Here is a 14,440-nt window from a genome sequence, read left to right as displayed (position 1 = left end):
CGTTTTGAGCTTTTTCACTGAAAACAGCTGTCTGCTGCAGCCGGAAACAACAGTATGAGAACAGTTAGAGTAAACTGAGTTTTCCTTTGTAGCCGGCGGGTGGCAATCTTTGTTATGATTCGGAAACAGGTGCAGCTTTGAAAGGATTTTTGAATCATTCAGTGGATGGAATATTTCTTTTCATCCAGATAGTTAGAAAAGCTCTAACCTGTTAACATGGGAGCCGAAATAAAGATGGACACGCCATGCAGCTGACACGCTCACGCCACGCAGCCAGTGTGTAGCCGGCCTAACAGTCATTTAATACATTGTCATTATAAAAAAAAATTGTGTGCAAACAATGGAATTTGAGGTCATGGAATAAATTATGCCCAGGCATTAATTTGTTGTGACCACCTTGAATAAAGTTAACATATACAACCTGACACAAGAGACAACTCGGGATGCTTGTGGTATCTTGTAGCTTGATACTGGTCATCATGATTTGTACAAATTAGAAAAACAGACAGCCTGTTTTATACAAGCTTTATTTAAAATGTAATTTCCAAGTTTTGCAGTGTAGGAAGCACATTTTCATCAATAGGTCCTCATCGGACAGATGCTATAATGACATGGGTCTTATTTTCTCATTCTCAAATGGCCAGACACCTCCTCTACCACTGCCACAATTAGTATGTACATAGTGTGTTTGTATACAAGCAATATAAAACTTGGCAAATGGAAGGTTATTTGCTACTTCAATATGTAAAGAAAAGTTTTCCAATGAGTAAAAAAATACAGCAAACACTGCACGCGTAGTGATAAGATTCCTCATGTTGTTTGTGTCATCTCTCTAATACACTTTTGACAGTGCAATTTAGCAGTCAAGTAACACTAAGGAACACTGGGTACTTTCTTTAGCTGAGGCATATAAGTGATACACCAAATTATGATCAGGTTTTGAGAAGATGACTACAATCTTGATTCAGTATTTTGTTCTCAAACACTCAACATTCAAACATGAATATCTAGGAATTATTTGGGGTTAGAGCTTGAACAGAATCAAATGTCACCTTTGCTTCTTTATTAAGAAGACATTGGCTTTAGGTCTGAAAATGGCAGAAACTAGCTAGCTTCTGAAGCCAGTTTCTCTGGTTATATTACTGTGATAAACTTTCCCTGGTTACTCATTATTTGCCAGAAATGTTAAGTATATACACAGACACAAATGAGCAACAAAATACTGTAGTGTGGCTGACTTGATGGGGGATAAAAGGGGACAACATAATATGCTTTCTCTTAGAGAGATATTAAATAAAAGAAAATGTTTCCCCAATATCCCTGATAAAACACGTCAACCACAATGCGGATGTGTTCCATTATATACAGATTTCTTAGCAAACCAATGACTCGTGGGGATGGACGGTTAAAAGACTTCTATGTAATATAACTTACAGCTGAATGTTAATGGCAAGTGCTTTACGAAACACTGATTTGGACAGAAACAAGTAGAGAGCTGGACAAAGCATCATGTCTTCACTCTGCAAATGAATTTATACTGCAAATGGGATTTCACCGCTCACTTCTAGAAAACTAATTTATTTGATGGCCAAACGTAGAATCCTTGTTTATTAAAGTTATCCAAAGTCTGAGCACACTTTATTTGAATGCAATTACATACGCATGGCCAACAGCTATATAATACCTTTTCCCATGGAACGTGACCGGCGTCTTTGTCGCCATCGCTAAAACACAAAATGTGCTTTTTTTTTTTCAAAACAGGACACGTTTTCTAAGAAACTCCTCTTCCTGAAAAGACTTGAGGTAAATGGAACCTTACACCGTTTTCTCTATTTGACACTGGTCTCAGATGACACTGGTAATAACCTTTGTGTCATTTTCATTAAATGGAGACAGACACTACACTATTTCAAACCATCTCCTCTTTTTGTTGCATAAGACAAGTATTTAACAGTATTAATGTTGTATGGAAACTTCACATCCATTGTAACAGTATGAGTGGTGATATTATAATACTACTGATATTTAAAAAAAAAAAAAAAAGTAATAACACTGCTGTACAAGTGGCAAAAGAATAAATAAGCCATTAAGATAAAAATGCACAGCATGAATTAATCCAAGGTTACACAATATAACATTTATGAGTAAAATAGGTTAAAACACAAAGAAGAAAAGCCCTCATTAAGTCTACTTAATTTGAATAGAAGTTGTCTGTCAAGAAATGTATCATGTAGATGAGATCAAAGCTCATCTCAGGCATTGTTTTTTTCTCTATTTTCTCAAATAATGCAATACAATTGGTCTCTAAATGTGGCATGCCTTGCTGCCTTTAGTCTTTAAAAGACTAGCCAGTCTTGTTTTCTTATCGTATTTTAAACAAAGGCACTAAATTTGAGGATTACACAATCTCTCATTTGAAAAATGTATGCAATTATGCCTTTAATATGCATATATCCTTAGGTCCAGGTGTTTATTTTCTCTTTCTTTCTTTCTGTCTCACTCTTTTTATCAACATACTTTTAAGACGCTCTGGAAATAAAATTTAAATAAGACATTTATTTTAAAAAGTGACGCACAATGCACAGTATGACTTACAGCAACACCAAGTTAAGTTTCCCTATGACGGATACTATAAAATGTGTCTTGTATAACTTATTTGGTTAACACTGCATGTGTAAGCAGTCTTAACTTTTTTCCGTTAATGCCAAAAATATTTTTCACATAACTGTTCGGTTAGATCGCGTTAACGAAACACTGTGAAAGAAATGCAGGGTTACTGCAGTATGAACTGCCTGACATGTATAATACAATAAGGGTTTCATCTGTGATTAACAGGATCCTTTTAGATTGTTACAATGGTTTCCCTGTCAACATTTTTAAAATAGTTAGCCTTTTCAAGCCAACAAAAAGTACTGTACATTAGCCTGCGTGAGCTGATGTACAGTTACATCCTTATTTTCAAAAAAAAAAAAAAAAAAATTATTCTATCAAGTTAGTATTCATGTTTTATGGTAAAATGTATTTAACTGTATTAAATTCCATCTAAAGAAAAATTTAAAGTAGGCTTAATAGGGGCTTGTATCCAGTATAAAAGCATATCTGTAACAATGTTATTCAGTTTAAAACACTTATTTTTGCCATCCTACTGCAAACTGTCCCAAAGCTTACAGGGCATCACAGTAATGCCCCATAAGCTCTCCTTGTTGTACTCACTAATACTTGAGGTAAAACCACTTCTAAGAAGCCATCTAGCAACATGTTGAGGAGAGGCTGGCACACTTTTTTTTTGTTATGCAGACTGATTTGCAGGTCGCACCTCTCAAATATTTCTCTCACGCTAATGTGGACTCTCCTCCAACCATGTCAATAAAAACAGATATGTGGAAATATGTCACTGAGGTACCCTGAAGCAGCCAGCCAACGTCAAGTTACACACTGCAGAAAGGGCCTATTGAGAGATCAACTGCTGGATTGACAGACTATGCTGTGATATTCTGCCCCTGTCCTTGGTGTTTGTAACCGTTGAATTGTAACAGACTTGATGCAGTGTGGCATGTCCATAAAGAGTGAGGGGAGGGGGAATGGAGGAGAGGATAGTATAGGAATGGAGAGGGTAACAACGAGCAGGAGAATATGAAAAGCAAGGAACTGGAAAGGTGGGAAGGAGTTAAATTGCTGGCCTCCCCAGGCTTGTCTGGAGGTTACAATGCATGACACTGCAAACGGTTGTTAGTGCTCATGCTGCTGCTGGTGCGCTGGTTATTCGCAAGTCGTGTCAATGCAAAGTCATGCAAAACAGTAGGCAGGCAGGTAGTTCATGCATCGTGTGCCTCAGCCTAGCCCAGCCTGGGGCCAGCGCAGGCCAAAGACAGGCAGGGCCGAGCCACACAACGTTTGGCCAGTTCATTGGTGTGCCAGTCATGCAGTGACATTGCTGTTGAGGGAGGAGAAAGAGAGATAATGGTCAGACGGCGGGGCCTGTTAGAATTAACATTCTGAGCATGATCTAAACATATACACAGCAAACGCACAGGGTTAATTCCAAGACTTCTAAAGGTCTGTCACGTTAATAAGAAGTCATTCATGATGTGCCTTAAAAACAATGCCAATGTAAACAAGAGTGGAACCACAAATGGGTTGCAGAAAGGACAGGAACAGCTGCAACAAGCATACCTATTCAAGACTCCTACTTAAAGTGGCACGGGCAATTCTGTGTCGTGCTTATCAAAACACCTTCTTACAAACCTTGAAAAACCTTTTGACGATGATAGCAATCAACTGACTCTAAAATGATATGGAAGGTGAGTCTGCTTCAATGAGCTACACTGAATAAGCGTCTTCGCTTTGTTGTTATAATTGCATAAAGGGCGATCTACAAAACAAATCCCTTTCCAACCCAACAGTCCCAGGATCTAAAACTCAGGAACTCTCTTGTGACTACGTCTTTCTGTGTAGTGTGAGGAGGGACGCCTGCAGTGTTGCAAGTATAATATTGACCAAATACCGTGGAATCTAACACTATGACACATACGGAGTTGTCCCAGACAACCTGGTAAATGCTGGTAAAGCTAAAACCATGTGAAACATTGCTCGACGTTGGCTCCTTTTAAAAAACATTATGAAAACCAGTCTACACAGTTAGGTTAGTTAGTTTAGCTTCCTAAACAACTTCAACAGCTGAAGCAGTTACTTTAAAAAAATTCCCAGGGGAAATTACCATTCACGATTAATGCTGCACTATTACCAGCCGACAGTTACCAATTTTTTTTTCTCCAAATCATGTCGCCCTATTAGAGATCATTCAAACCATTTAGCAAGCAAATGGAACATTTACATGTGATGACTATACATCTTCCTATGCCTCAATGTATTTGTTGCTTAATATTGCATCTAAATTCAAAAATCAAAAACATAATAACACGGCAGAAGGGCAACGTATCACCACTTGAAAAATACACTTGACATGTAAATAAAAATGGCTGTCGCCTGCTGAAAGCTACATCATAAGAGTTCAAACAGGTAACGCAGGACAGAAAATCTGTCAACTCCACTCAAGAAACAAGATGAACCTCAATTGCTATGACAGGTAGACATGTGCATAAATACTGCAAGAACAGGCAGAGCGGCTCCCCTAAACAAAAACGGACAGTAACTTGTCAAGAAGATGCGACTCTTCTCTGCCTTGGGGACCAAATGTACCTGCCTGACAAAGGTTTGCCACATAGTACAGGTTGAGGAAGGAAGAGAAGGTGTTTGGGGTGATTAGTCAGGCCCTATCAAATATGCTGGGGTGTTAAAAGGGTAAGAGCCTGGCATCACAGCGGTCAGGGTAAAATATGCTTAGTCTTAGATTTTGGACAGCCTTGCCTGGCATCTCTATCTCATGGATCTGATCAAGAAGGAAAAAAAACAAACAGAAAATCAATAGGCAGAATGCAGGAAAACAAGAATGTCCATTAGAAATGAATGGAAATGGTGTGCCTCAAAAAAAGGCACATCTACTGTATGTAAGTTTGGGGGATTTGTTAAGGTAGTTTGTCGCAGTATTTTTCTGCCCTGCTGCCATCTACCTTGCGGTAGCTGGCTGAACGTGGCCCGGATAGGAGCGGCGTGTGCTGGTGGCTTGTCTTTGCCGGGCCAGGAAGGACTGACCAGAACCGGTGTTGGCAAGTCTGTCTTCAGCCGCCTTCTTCTGCAGAGACATGCCCTGTGTGAGAGTACCAGAGGAAGTAAATAAGTCACCCGAGACTCAGCCACCATCAGTGCACTAATCTTGACACATGAGAAAGCAAATTAGCTCAAACACAATATTAGCACCGATTTAACAACCCATGAACATTAACACCAGCTATTGATCAAATGTGTAACAGAGCAAACATTGCTAAGCTTATAGAAAAGCATGTGCTGCCCTCTAGTGGTTAAAATGCCTTACTGCATGATTTCGAATTGACTTCTTCCATGCAGTACTGGGCGCGAAATTTCTTTTTGCAGGATGGTAGGGGAAAACTCATGAATATTCATTAGGGAACTCATCCCTGAATGGCTAGTACTCGTTGCCTGCTCTGGTTGGGTTGGTTAGGTTTAGGCAAGAGGAGTGGGATTGGTTATGGTTAGGGTAAGAATGTCAGGGCGAGCCAATCAGGGATGAGTCTTCCCCTACCATCCTGCAAAAAAAAAAAAATTGCATAATGGGCCTACACTTAAAACAGGTATTACAAAAACATCAAAAGTATTCAAATTGACACATAAAAACATGGAATGCCATGTGTAACAAAAAAGTGTAATGTTAAGTCTATCAAAGGACCAACTGACCCCAATTGTTTTCTGGACATTTAATGTGTAGGTAAGTATGTTTATCAGTGTCTTAGGTGATCGTTTATTTTTAACTGCTGGCGACGGCTCACAACTAACTTGTCAACTAACAACTTTTTGGGTCAGCTATGTATTAATTTAGGGGCTGCAACTGAATGCTTATATACATTATGATGTAATCGTTTGGTGAATTAAACAGCAGAGAACAGTGAAAAACGCACATCACAGTATCCTAGAGCACATCTTGGTTTGTCCGACAAAAGAGTTCAAAACCCTCAAGATCCTCAATGTAACTGATTAAAGGACTAATCGTTGCAGTTCTAGGTTTACAAGTAACAAGAAGTCATTAGTGTGTTCCACAATTAAAAAAAGGACACTGATCAAAAACGGTCACGGTTTTAAGCTGTAAAAAGGTCCTTCTTACCATATTGTACCAGGCTGACACAATCAGTTTCTCCTCGTAATCTCTCTGGCTTTTTGTCTTGTCCATCTCTTTCTGTTGGGAGGAAAAATAAAGACACAAAAAGATATGAAGCAATGCAAGTGCTTTTTAAGATACAACACACTGTTGTACAATTATTGCCAATGTGTTTTCACACACTTAAAACAGGCTTTTTTTTTCCTTTTTGGTTATCTATAAGGTAGTCTCGCATTGCCAGACCTTCCTCCACAGCGCTGCAGAGGAGGGTCTGGCTAGTCTACACAGTACTCAGGGATGGGAGAAAAACATGCTGTGGTTTATTGGCATTTCTTTAAACCAATCACAATCGTCATGAAACGTGTACGTTCAAAAGTTGTTTTAGTTGTGCTAGCTAGTCTAGCTAGCTGTCTGGATGTACCCTGCAAGATCTGAGGAGCAGTTAACCATAGTCCTCATAAATCCACCGGAGTTTAGAACGGCAACACAAAGAAAGAGGAAGGTGACGGACATCCGGCCAAAAATGAGGGACCGGAACAATCCGGGAAATGAAACGTCATTGATATATAGACTATCTAATGGGTGACTGGTTAACCCAATTGATCTAGAAGCTCCCGAGTCCACCCCTTTCCTTACCAGACCATCCAATTCTTCTAATACTTGATTACCTCCAATGAGTGCAACATCCTGTCCTTCTCCTGCAGCTGGTTCTTCAGGGCCTGGACCTCTGGACCTGAACCCTGGTTCTGTTTGGGGTCCAGGGTCCGGATCACCTGGAGAGGACACATTCAACCACATCACATAAATTTTCTTGTTGACCCACACCTACGACAATGCACTGTGCAAAAGATAATTCATGTTAGTTAGTAACAAGAATATACTCACACTCTTGGCTTTTTCTAGGTATTTCTTATATCTCTCCTCCATCTGTTTCATGTCTTCATCTTTCTTCTTCAAGGCCTCTTCCAGCTCTTCCACTCGTTGGGCTGACAGGCAACAACATACATGTTATGTGCCGTTTTCTTTTTGGCATAGCTTATTTCTCCTTTGCAACGTGTTGAAAAATACAGTTTTATGTCTCAGTGTTGAATCTGTACCACAACATCTCATAATAAAAAATTTTAAATTTGAAAAATGAAAAGAACATATGGTAAGAAAGGATGGAGGTCAAGAGGCTGCAACGGCACGTCACACATTCAGAATTCAAACTCACAGCTGCTGTTGTATTTCGGCTCCATTTCATCGATGAAGGCATTCTTCTTCAGTAACTCATTGTTCAACTCTCGTAGTTTCTCCCTGATGAAGAGTACAAAGTCAAAACTGTTTGTAAGGCCTAGTTTTGTTTAATATTTCATAAAAAAGCATCCCAGAACTGAATGAAGAGGATATTTTTGAATCTATTTAAATCAAGTTTTGTCATCCTGGCCCAGCAAAACACATCTGGGTTTGTGAGACGGTAACTTACATGTGCTCCTCATTTTTCTTCTTCAGAATGGAAGACTGAAAAAAAGACAAATAAAGGATGTGTTTTTATAACATTATATCCCAACCTATACAACCTCCAGAGACAGCTTCAGTCTTCAAAACGACTTGATACATTCAAAGAGACACTCTGTTGGATAAAGGCAGGAGATGCAGCAAACTTCAGTCTTCTTGATCTTTATACCTGCGGCCACATTGCGTACCATGGCTAGTTCTCTCGCCTGGTTGAAAGGGACCTCTCAAAGTTGTAATTAAAAGGCACCACAAAATAACAAAACCCTGCACACTTCCCTTCTCATCCAACAGAGGGAAGAGTAGAACAGATGATGAAAAATGTTATTAAAGTGGTATTCTACTACAGTAAGAGATCCAGAATTACTGTAAATGAGGCAACCAATTAGAGAAGAGATGCAGACCTCAAACCAAACCTTATAACATGTAAACAGGAGTCCCCATGTTGGATAATCACAAAGAATATTTAAAGTTAGAGTAGTGCTCTGGTTCATTTTTTTATGTTTTTTTTTTTTAAATTCGGTATCCATTGCCACTATCCATGTGCTGTGCAGCAAAATCATGTGAGAGCAGAAATCTGCAGAGTATCTCTAAACTAGAAATCAAACAGCATCTAGGAAAGAGGAAACCTGGGTTTCTACAGAGAGGAAAAATCTACATGTACAGGATGCCAAAGGACTGATTAAAGAAGGTCTCTATTTCTAACAGGGAAAAGAGACCTGCAGAAATTCGACACCTAGCTAGGAAAAAAGTAACTGTTACTATGTGCTACAACTCAGTGTAACAAATGCATGGAGTTATAATTATTTTTCCAAAGAAACTAGAGAAATAAAGAACAATTTTCCAAAACTTTACTTTTGTGATTTATTTTCCGAAATGACTGATATTGGGCACCTTTACCTGTGTGCAAAATATGACTGTCATCAGATTTTCAGAAGAAAAAATTTATATTTATATAATTATATATAATTTGACATCGAAACGATACCGATGTGTTAAAAAAATGACCATATCGGCCGATATTATAATCGGCGGCCGATATATCGTGCACCACTATCTAAGATGTATGTATATGACACATGAGCACATTTATTACATTCTGAGTTGTTACACATTTGTTTCAGTAAGTCAAAAAAAAAAAACACCTTGAAAGAACAAAGTCTAAAAGAAGGAACTTGTCAGGAATCGCAAAGTTATACTTACTATAGTCTGACAGTGGGAGCATTATTTGAAAAGAAAATGCACAAGTATTTCACTGATTGGCAAGAATCACAAACCTGCCAAATGTGGATGGTTTTACATCCAATCTGTCTAAGTGTCTTTCCCATCTTTGCACCTGACATTTGGCACACCAGCTGAGTGAAATTGTACTGATAATTTTACTTAAATAAAAGGTCTTCCAAAGCAATTCCCTTCATAATTGGGATAATGAATTAAGGATATTTGTTTTCCATTCTCTGCTTATGAGATGCTTGTTCTGCATCTATAAAACAGTAAGTGTTGTGTTGATTTTGAATGAAAAGACAGATGATTAAAGCAATACTGACAACATTGCTAATGGAATGCAAAATCTACACAGGCTGGCAGGAATGGAACCAGAAACCCATGAAATGATTAGTTTTTAGTATTTAAATCAGGGTTAATTATGCAGTAAAGGAAGCTGGCGTTTGACATGGATGCAAGCTCTCTCACACATAAAACGTCTTGGGAGGTGCTCCAAACCATCCTAAATACCAGTTGTCCCCTACAAGGAACTGGTGTGAAGGAGACAGGGAACAGAGAAGAAAGCAATGAAAATGTCCGTCTTTTTTCCTCTCCGCATCACAGATGAAACACAAGTTAATAAATATGTTAATATGAACTAGAATTGATTTATGTTGCTGATATTACGAACCAACATTTAATTAATTTACTGCTGCTATCAGGGCTAACTATGGCTACAACATGAAAACTTTGTAAAAGCGCACACACACACAGAAAAATAAGATCATGGATGCTGGTGTTAGAAATGGTTATTGTTATGAAGAGTTAGTTACAACAACAGGAAATCAAAAGTGATTTCAGCTGTTTCCTATCCACTGAGACAAGCGTGTACACACACAAACAAATGTGACTGTGAATAAAACTGTTAGCTCATTTTGCCTTTCATTTTCACAAGTTACTTTTTAAAGTAAAATACCAAGACCTTGAGCCTTCAGGAGGACCGGTGTACTGCAGTCTTGTAGACCATCTTTGTTTAAGTGTGCTATGGTGGGAATTTGACTCTCTGTGGTTGTTGCCAACATTTCAACTGCTATCGGAGTTATCCATCAAGAATGCAAAACAACCATGTCATTACTTACATCGTCTGCTTTGGAACCCTGTTCTTGAAGATTTTTCTGTAGCTCCTCTACCTGACTCTGTTCCTCCATCAGGCGCTGATTGATTAACCTAGATAAACAGCACAAAAGACCAGTTTGACAAGATAGTTTTAACACATCAGTGAGCAAACATCAGAGAGGCAGGCTGCAGGCTATAAGGTCATTGACTGAAATTCCAGTTAAGACAAAGAAAATCTTTGTGAGGGGGAAAAAAGCTGGGAGATTGATCCACGTTCCAACACAGTGAAACACAATCAGCCCACATTGAAAGTGTGGCTCTCAAAACTAAATGAACAGACCAAAAGATTTTCTCTTTGCTCTATTTTCATTAAATTTGAATAAGATATTGAGCATGAAGGAGAAAAATGTAAGTCTTTATCACCTAATCAAATGTGATAAAGAACTCAACCTGCTAATCCTGATAGGCTGCATGTTTCTGTGCTCTTTGCTGACCTGTTCTCTGTCTCCAGTTCATTCTTTCTTCGGTTGGCATCCTCCAGTAGACTCTGCAACAGTGCAATCTTCTCATTGTCTGATCCCTCCTGGGCCAGCTTCAACATCTTGTTCTCATGCTGAAGACGAATCAAATGTTCTCTGCAACAAACACATTGGACAAAAGCAGGTGTGAATGCCAAACAACACTATAAACTGATCACAAATAGTTGAAACAACCAATAGTGGCCCTGTACTCAACAAAAAACTAAATATGTACCTCAATGTTGTCATTCTAAAATTAAATCGGATATCATCATGGCTAAAGACAAACAGAGACCACCAGTGAGAATTTCTGTGTTTTTATTATATCTGTCCCAGGTAACTGTTTGGCACAAACTGCGCTGCATCAGTCAATATAACGTGAGACATTGTAATTTTGTTAGCACTGGGGACACACACACACACACACCTTGTGCAAACATATGCAACACATCTGCTGGCTGAGTCTAGTAAATACTAAATCATTTGCTGCAACAAGACTATTGTAATGCTGCTGTAATACTGCAAGTGTTGGACCGTCAAACTGATCGACATTGTCTTCTCCAGAGCTAAACATACAGTATGTTTGAGACGCCCACTGAGAAGCCACTATCTTGCACTGTTCCCCCAAACTGACTGACTGCTTCCTGATGATGAACTTTGTACTCAGGACAGAGACATGTCAGGTGGAAAGACAAGGCAGAGATACTTGAGATCCTTTCTCCCTTCAATCCATCAACAGTACTAAACAGATAAGATTGGCTCAGTTTTTTGATAGTGTTGAACTCAGCCTGTCTCTTCTGTCCAGTTGTTTAGGGTGTGGCTTCCGTATGAAGGTAAATATGGTGCAAAAAGGGAGAGCTTGTAGAATACAATGTGAGAACTTGCAGAACAAAAAATCTGAACTTGTATGTTAAAATTTGCACTTGTAAAAATGTAATTTGCACTTGTAAAAATAAAATTTGCACTTGTAAAAAATATTCACACACATGTGATCTGAATTTGAAGTCATACAAAGCAAAAAAAACATGAGAGCTTGTAAAAAAAATCTGAACTTGTAAGTTGAAATTTGCACTTGTAGAAAATGTTCACACACCTGTATTCTGAATGTGAAGTTACAGAAAAAATATTCACAAATGTGTAGATTGATATTTACATGACACAATGACAGCTGCAAACTTATAATGCAACATTTACTCGTATACTTTTTTTTTTTACTCTGGTTCATTTTCCATCACAACCACAACTCAGTGATTACAACCTCTGGAATCTGTCACTGCAACTTCACATATGTGCTCTCTCGCATCACAAAGTGGCCAATCTGCGCACCTCGACTTTCACAACACTCTTGACGATACATTTGGTGCAAAACTAATTTGTACCTGTGGACTTAGGCTGTGGAGCTCTGAGCTAACAGAACGGGAAAAGCAGGGTTTCTATCGCCAGATGAGGGACAACTCTGTCCAGCTTATTTATGTAGCATGGAAACTTGGTGGAATAGCATGCTAGCGTTAGCTAGCTAACTAGCAGCCAGCCCGCTTCTAAATAAATACCTTTTAATTATCTAAACACTTTTTAACATTCAAACTAAAACACGGGCGGTGAGCTCCACGGCCTGCAGCCGCAGACGGACTGTCATCAGTGGGGATCGACCAGCGTAGCAACACTGCTTTTGCCAGAAAGCTTCGCTGCCGACCTCAACCTGCAGTCGGAAACAATAATTTCTGCAGAATTCATTGCTGCCGAAAATTGCATCTAGGTAGCAAGGAAATGCTACTACAGAGTCTGATAAAACATTGATGTCTCTAAACCTTCTAAAATCCTAATCATTATTGATGAACATGACAAAGAGATTTACTATTGCCTAGTTTTTAAACAGTACTTTGCATTATAAAATCATTATTTTCCCTAGTGGATGCAATTCTCGGCAGGGATGCGAAACTTGGCACCTGTTACCCACTGATGACGGTCCGTCTGCGGCTGCAGGCCGTGGAGCTCACCGCCAGTGTTTTAGTTTTACGGTTAAAAATGTTTAGACAATTAAAAGGTATTTATTTAGAAGCGGGCTGGCTGCTAGTTAGCTAACGCTAGCATGCTATTCCGCCAAGTTTCCATGCTACATAAATAAGCCAGACAGAGTTGTCCCTCATCTGGCGATAGAAACCCTGATTTTCCCATAGACTGTATATAAGAAGACTTTTCCCGTTCTGTTAGCTCAGAGCTCCACAGCCTAAGTCCACAGGTACAAATTAGTTTTGCACCAAATGTATCGTCAAGAGTGTTGTGAAAGTCGAGGTGCGCAGATTGGCCACTTTGTGATGCGAGAGAGCACATATGTGAAGTTGCAGTGACAGATTCGAGAGGTTGTAATCACTGAGTTGTGGTTGTGATGGAAAATGAACCAGAGTAAAAAAAAAAAGTATACGAGTAAATGTTGCATTATAAGTTTGCAGCTGTCATTGTGTCATGTAAATATCAATCTACACATTTGTGAATATTTTTTCTGTAACTTCACATTCAGAATACAGGTGTGTGAACATTTTCTACAAGTGCAAATTTCAATTTACAAGTTCAGATTTTTTTTACAAGCACTCATGTTTTTTTTCTTTGTATGACTTCAAATTCAGAACACATGTGTGTGAATATTTTTTACAAGTGCAAATTTTATTTTTACAAGTGCAAATTTTAACATACAAGTTCAGATTTTTTGTTCTGCAAGTTCTCACTTTGTATTCTACAAGCTCTCCCTTTTTGCACCATATTTACCTTCATACTTCCGACTCCTTTCCAACTAGAGAAGTGACTAAATGTTTCAAGATGAACGTACAGCTGCTGGCTAGCAAAGGTTAGACCAGGGAAGGCAAAGGAAGACTTGAAAAGAGGTTCCAATACAGCTTATTGGGAAAATATTACAGCAATATGACCAAATTTCTTGTGAATTCCTACTCTGCAGTAGAGTAATAAAAGAATAACTACATTCCCAGCTGTTGTTCAGCTGTTTTATAGTTTAAAGGGAAAATTCAATCAATCCCAGATGCTGCTTATAAAGGCCCAGACACATAGAGCCGATAATCGGCCGTTGGACAGTCTGGCGAGGTCAGTGACTCGAGTCTGTTCGGTGTGTTCCGTGCCGTCGCCCGTCCGAGGGGCTGTCAGCCTTCATTTTGGCCGATTTGACATGTATAATCGGCGGGGCGGGCACTGCCGGCAGTCGGACTCAAATGACCCATCTGATTGGTAGAGTGCTAACCCGGAAACGAGGAGCGGAATGAGCGTGACTAGAGTCTCTCAAAATCTGACGAAAATCTTTTAAACTGACCTTTGTCGATCTGAAATGAAGACAGATTCAACAACTGCATGGCCTATTTCTCACTTAAAATGT

General features: G+C 39.1%; 1 protein-coding gene across 5 annotated transcripts in view; it reads right to left on the bottom strand.

Annotated features, from left to right (window-relative positions):
* Positions 1-510: 510 nt before the first annotated feature.
* Positions 511-14,440, bottom strand: part of hook3 (hook microtubule-tethering protein 3) — a 30,983-nt gene continuing 17,053 nt past the window's right edge. For 2 of the 5 annotated variants that reach the window (XM_031277854.2, XM_031277856.2), the window contains 9 exons: positions 11,038-11,178; positions 10,567-10,654; positions 8,196-8,230; positions 7,944-8,026; positions 7,616-7,716; positions 7,399-7,503; positions 6,737-6,808; positions 5,571-5,707; positions 511-3,934 (listed from right to left, as the gene is read on the bottom strand). In XM_031277854.2, coding sequence (XP_031133714.1) covers positions 3,919-3,934; positions 5,571-5,707; positions 6,737-6,808; positions 7,399-7,503; positions 7,616-7,716; positions 7,944-8,026; positions 8,196-8,230; positions 10,567-10,654; positions 11,038-11,178 — 778 coding nt within the window. In that variant the 3' untranslated portion in view covers positions 511-3,918. The other 3 variants (XM_035998915.1, XM_031277855.2, XM_031277857.2) reach the window with 3 other exon arrangements.

Source organism: Sander lucioperca, chromosome 1, assembly GCF_008315115.2.
Source record: "Sander lucioperca isolate FBNREF2018 chromosome 1, SLUC_FBN_1.2, whole genome shotgun sequence".
Taxonomy (NCBI): domain Eukaryota; kingdom Metazoa; phylum Chordata; class Actinopteri; order Perciformes; family Percidae; genus Sander; species Sander lucioperca.
The sequence above is the reverse complement of the archived record's forward strand: the minus strand, read 5'-3'. Positions and strand labels throughout refer to the sequence as shown.